General features: G+C 45.3%; 1 protein-coding gene across 1 annotated transcript; it reads right to left on the reverse strand.

The window, feature by feature from the left end:
* Window positions 1–2,063: 2,063 nt before the first annotated feature.
* LOC104423847 (chlorophyllase-2) lies at window positions 2,064–5,245 on the reverse strand. The gene is given in 3 exon segments (XM_010036292.3): window positions 2,064–2,580; window positions 2,583–2,961; window positions 4,861–5,245. Coding segments are annotated over 3 exon segments (963 nt in total). The 5' UTR covers window positions 5,146–5,245; the 3' UTR covers window positions 2,064–2,281.
* Between the last annotated feature and the right edge of the window lie 211 nt (window positions 5,246–5,456).

The raw sequence follows: 5,456 nt of genomic DNA on the forward strand, positions 1-5,456 counted from the left end.
TAAACAGTGGCTGAAATTCTAACTATCCCCTTGAGAGGGGGTGATACAGCAGACAAACTGGTATGGACAGGCAATCGAATTGGAGATTATTTGGTGTAAAGTGGCTATAACTGTCTTAGAGATGCATAGTCAAAACTGAATGTAAACCAAGCGTCTTCGTCCTACCAAGTTCCCAAAGCACTCGTGAAGCAGACATGGTCTCTGAAAACCTACCCCAAGATCAGAATTTTCATGTGGAGTGCACCTAAAAATGCACTCCCTACTGGCGAGAATCTATCCAAGCGAAGAATCTTGCCTAAGCCACTTTGTCCGCTGTGTCATAGTGCACCAGAAACCATAGAACACCTTCTCATTTTTCCCAGGACGAGCAATGTTTGGTCTGACCCTGCAATAGGCATTCGAATTTCTCGTCTAGGATTAAACAGAATTGAGGAATGGCTTCTCAACTTCCAAAGGCTCACCTCAAATTCTCTATCTTTTGAGCTTTATGGCCATTACTTTTTGGAGTATTTGGATATCAAGAAATCAAGCAGTCTTCAGGAAACAAAAACCAGAGGCGAAGATAACTGTTGGAATCCGCTTTGGCCATGCATGAGAGCTTCAAGAAATGGAACTCAAGAGCTGAAATCCCCACTCAAAACCCAAAACCCTCACCTGCAATTTGGCAACCTCCAGAACAGGGACATATCAAATGGAGCTTCGATGGCCCATTCATTGATGGGTCGATGGAAGGAGCAATCGCTAGCATCTATCGAGATTCTTCGGGCAAGATCGTGGATCGTCTCGCCAAATTTGTTCGAGTTCAGATCAGCCTTCGTGGGAAGTTGCTCCTCTATTCACCGAGTGCACAACTCTCTTAGCCCAATTGCCAGAAGCACATTTAGCCCATTGCTATAGAGAGGCGAACCAAGTTGGTGATTGGTTGGTAAAGACCCAAATGTGTAATGCCCTGCCATGTAATTGGGCTTTTAGGCCTCCTCAAGCCCTGCTCATTTAAGTTGTAATTGAGCTTGTCCCTAAAGTAATGGAAAGTTTTATTCTGGCCAAAAAAGAAAGGAAAGTCCTGCCGACCCACTCAGAATTTGAAGAATGCCACGCCACGCTGTAAAGAAGTTGGAAGGAACTGACTGGGGCAAGAGCAAGTCTCCATACCTCAATAGAGAATGGACACTAGAAGATAAGATGACTCTGAGACTCCCATTGATGGGAGCATATAAGGTGTCAAAACCAAACCAGAAACTTAAATTGAAATCAGAACTAAACTGATTTTTCGTGTATTTTTGGATCTGTTCGATTTTCGATTCAAATAATGAAAAAATAACTATTTTTTTATTTTGGTTCAGATAGTTCTAGTAACCAAACCGAAAATCGTCCCCTTCTTAATATTATAATTTACTCAATCTCTCTCCTTTGTTACTAAACCTCTTCTTCAAATTATAAAAAATAAAACTGAATTGGTTCAGGTCACTAGTTGGTTTAAAGGTAATGCAGATGCAAACAATTCGGTTCCATTTTCCTGAAAACCTGGATAGAACCATACTGTTGACACCCCTAAGCATACGTAAAACGTCAATGAATTGGCAAATACCTAAGGCGATACAAGCGACCCCGAGTGGGAAGTGAATGGCAAGCCACATAACGAATGCAAACTGCAGAACCATTAGGTGCTGGGGATGAACCATCCTGAGATGATCCAAAGCCAAGGAGATGGAGAACACTCCATTTGTACTGGGCTTCCAAATCACCTTACCTCTAGCAGACGAAAAGGGGAAAGGTTTCCAAAATCAGTTCTCGGCCATGACCGAAAAGGCCCACCTGGGCGCGATGAACTCGACAACGACCGTCCACACGGTAACCCCGCCAGAAAGGACTGGAGAAGAACTCCTTGACCATAATTTTCTTAGAGAATTCCGATCTCGTCTGTTCGACTCCCTCAAACATCGATAACTGGGCGCGCAGGAGACCAGCTATCCATCCACCAAAAGGATAGCGGGTACCATCTCCCATTCGACAAGTCAAATTTTCTACATCGATTTGGCGATCATTCTTCATGAAATCCTCCATTCGCCATCCTACGATGCAAAATCGATACTACTCTTTCACAAACGTTACATACAAACTTCGGGCTACAACAAGGTTTTCGCAAACTATATGATGCACATTTACAACCAAATCAATAATCATCACAGCGCCATTTTCATCTTCCCTCAGACAGGATCATAACAAAAGTTCGAATCTTCTATGCTTCTACGGAAAAAGCCGAAACGTAACTCAAAAGCTTTCACGGCAGAAACTCGACCTTCTGCAGCTCCACGGGAGCGACCTCATGCCCGTCCCTCAAGCCCATCAAGGCCGCGTCGTCGCCTTCCAAATAAGCCCTCAGGAACGCCACCACGACCCCGCCCACGAACCTCCTCATGGGCTCCCTGGCCCTCCCGTTCTTGCACAGGCAGTACGTGGCCTTCCCCCTCAACCCCTCCGTCTCGTCGTCCAGCATGTCCAGGTGCCCGTACTTCTCGGCGACAAAGTAACAAGCAGGTGGCCGGCACTCCGCGAAGAAGTCCGCGTGGTTCACCCCCTCGGCGCGCACGCCGGGAAGAGCGGGTTCTTCCGGACCTCGCCCAGGCCCGACCCGACGACCACCACGGGCATGCCGAGGTCGAAGGAGCGGGGGGCGCAGGTGAGCACGGGAGGCGGGGTCTGCTTGCCCTTGTCCATGCCGTCGACGGGGTCGATGCCGAGCAGGGCCGAGAAGGGGAGGGCGAGCGGGGTCGCCGACTTGCCGAGGGCGAGCGCGAAGGCGGCCTTGCCCCCGCGGCTGTGGCCGGCGACGGCGAGCTTGGCGAGGTTCGGGCGGACTTGGGGCGGGAGGAGGCCGGCGAGGCCGCGGGGCAGCCAGTTCGTGGTCGCCGCGGCGGAGTTGATCTCGTCGGTCGTGTCTGGCCCGGCCACGGTGTACAGCTGATGAAATAGCAAGGAGAAAGAGAATGAAGTTCATCTGATGCCTCTCCATATTAGATATTAATTAATTTTGCCCCAATTTTTTCTTTTTCATTTTATGATGAGCACTCTCTTCAAGGGAAAACTCTTGCCTAAACCCGAGTTTATGATTCCGGAATAATCACAAAAATTGAATTTTGTAAGATGTTAAAACGTATATTGATAAATTAGATGTTGGATGGATGAAACTTTCAGAATGTGTGATTTTCAAGAGAAAGTAGGAGAGAGATTGAGCTTATTATTCATTTTCGTATCTTCACGGATGCACTATTAATCCATGTATAGGAACGAGATGGATTTTACATGTATTCGCCACATCAGTCAAGTCAACCCAACATTCAAATCCTCATATGGGAAGTAAATCTAACCGACTCGAGAAAGAATTAATATTATTCGATTGTCAAATTAAGTATTATGAATGACTAAAGAGTTGGATTGAGAACATGTTTTATTAACTTAATTGAATAACGATAGATAAGATATAACGTATCTGAAATTCCACACTAAATAGTATGACAGATCATGTATAGCTCACTTGCTTAATACCCATTTATAAATATAGTTTTAATTTAGTTGCCTAGCCATTGCCGTTGATTGCATTAGATTCTCCTCCCAATGACATTTGACTGCATGCCCATTGGGAGACGTTTTGTGGGCAATGTGAACATCAGAAGATATCTCGCCCACATGACATGGACAAGCTAAAGCAAATGGTACTAGAAACACTTGAACTACCCTCCACAATGAGCTGTCCTAAGAGAAGAGAAAAAAAAAGAAAAAGAAAAAGAAAAGGACAGCAAGCCTAATAGTCAGTAAAACATAATGAGAAAACGAAAGCTTTTTGTCCACCATCTTACTATACTTCTCCACCAAGTCATCTTGGAAGCAGGAAAAAACAACCCAACTCGCTAAGTCTTCTTGAGAATTGTTTGTTTCTACGTTTGTGTATGGTCACAATTCGCCTATTTTTATTCGTGTCTCAATCTATCAAACATCTTTATCTAATAATTTAATAAAAATTATTAGTGAATTATTCAAGTGAATAAGCGTGTTCATTCTTCTCGTTTAAAGTCTATAGTTGAATCATCACATTTGTATATTCTCTTTGAACCATCCCTAGAAACACGGACCTGTGTCTCTGATGATTACTCGATATGCATACGATATAGGGAGTGGCCACACCCGATACCCCACGAGGATTATTTAGTGCTCAAATAGCCTGAGCACCCCAATGATATAAAAAGAAAATACTTTAAACTTTTAGGGCAATTGATAGAAGCCCATAAAATTTTGAAGACAAAAGCTTCGTGCTCGCAACATCACACAAAAAAAAGAGGCACCTCGGCCGACATTGATTTTGGGTGCCTAGAACATGTTATTACACTTGAGGCTGTTAAAAGAGTTTGTCATTGTTAAATTTAAGGAGCAGGTTTTCTCCGAAAACTTTTACATTTAACCTTAAGACTAGAGCCTTGGATGTTAATCCGAACATGTAAACATCTCATGTACCGAATATCTATGAACGCATAGACAAAAACGATAGGAGCTCCGCAGTTCATGCATCATGGCGCGAAACATAATCACCCTAAGTTAGAGGAAAACGAAAAGAATGACTAGAAATTTTACAGTAGCTTGACTCCATTTGTCTGCCAGAGACCCGTTTTCCCAGGCGTAAATTGTCGTGATTAAGAAATTAATCGAGTCAATTCACGAAATTCGATTGATCTCGCCCCCAACTCAAGATGCAACAATAGTTTTTCCACCTTGGACTCCCTCGTCTAAAGTTCGGCGTCCGCCGCGAAAAAAGAAGCAAATCATATGGAAGACGGAGAGAGAGGAGGGAGAAATTAGGGGGCAGACCTGAGGGGCGACGACGACAAACCCGTGGGACGAGACGTGCCGGATGAGCTGCGAGTAGAACGAGTTGTAGAGGAGATAGCCGTGGAGGAACACCAGCACCGGGAACTCCCCGGGGGCGTCCGCGGGGAACGCGATCAGGAGAGGCTTCGGAGGCCGGTCCGCGGTAGCGCACGATGCCGTTGCCGCCGGCGATGTAGCCGAGGCCTCGACTCTCCTGAGTTCAGCCTTGTACTTGCCAATCTCAAACACATCGCTGGCGGTGGTCGGAAAGCAAGAGGGAGGCATGATTTTCACTTAGAATGTTTTGTCTCTCTTATTCCTTCTCGGGTACCTGGAGTTCTTACAGGGTGGGAAGCGGATAAGTGCCTCTATGTGGTGTTGCCTTTGTAGCCTCTCAGCTTGTAAGAGGAACAATTTGAAGGAAGGGTGCATTAATCTTCGGGTCAAAATTCAAATTGGGCCTTGATATTTCTTGCAAACTAGGGGTGGGCTTTCTTGGCCCATGGGCCATATGCGTAGGATTGTGAAACGTGCCATGGACTTTTCGAATGTTCAAATCGAGTTGGACGAGCCTGGAGCCTTTTAGTCTTTTACAA

The sequence above is a fragment of the Eucalyptus grandis genome, chromosome 2 (genome assembly GCF_016545825.1).
Source record: "Eucalyptus grandis isolate ANBG69807.140 chromosome 2, ASM1654582v1, whole genome shotgun sequence".
Taxonomy (NCBI): Eukaryota; Viridiplantae; Streptophyta; class Magnoliopsida; order Myrtales; family Myrtaceae; genus Eucalyptus; species Eucalyptus grandis.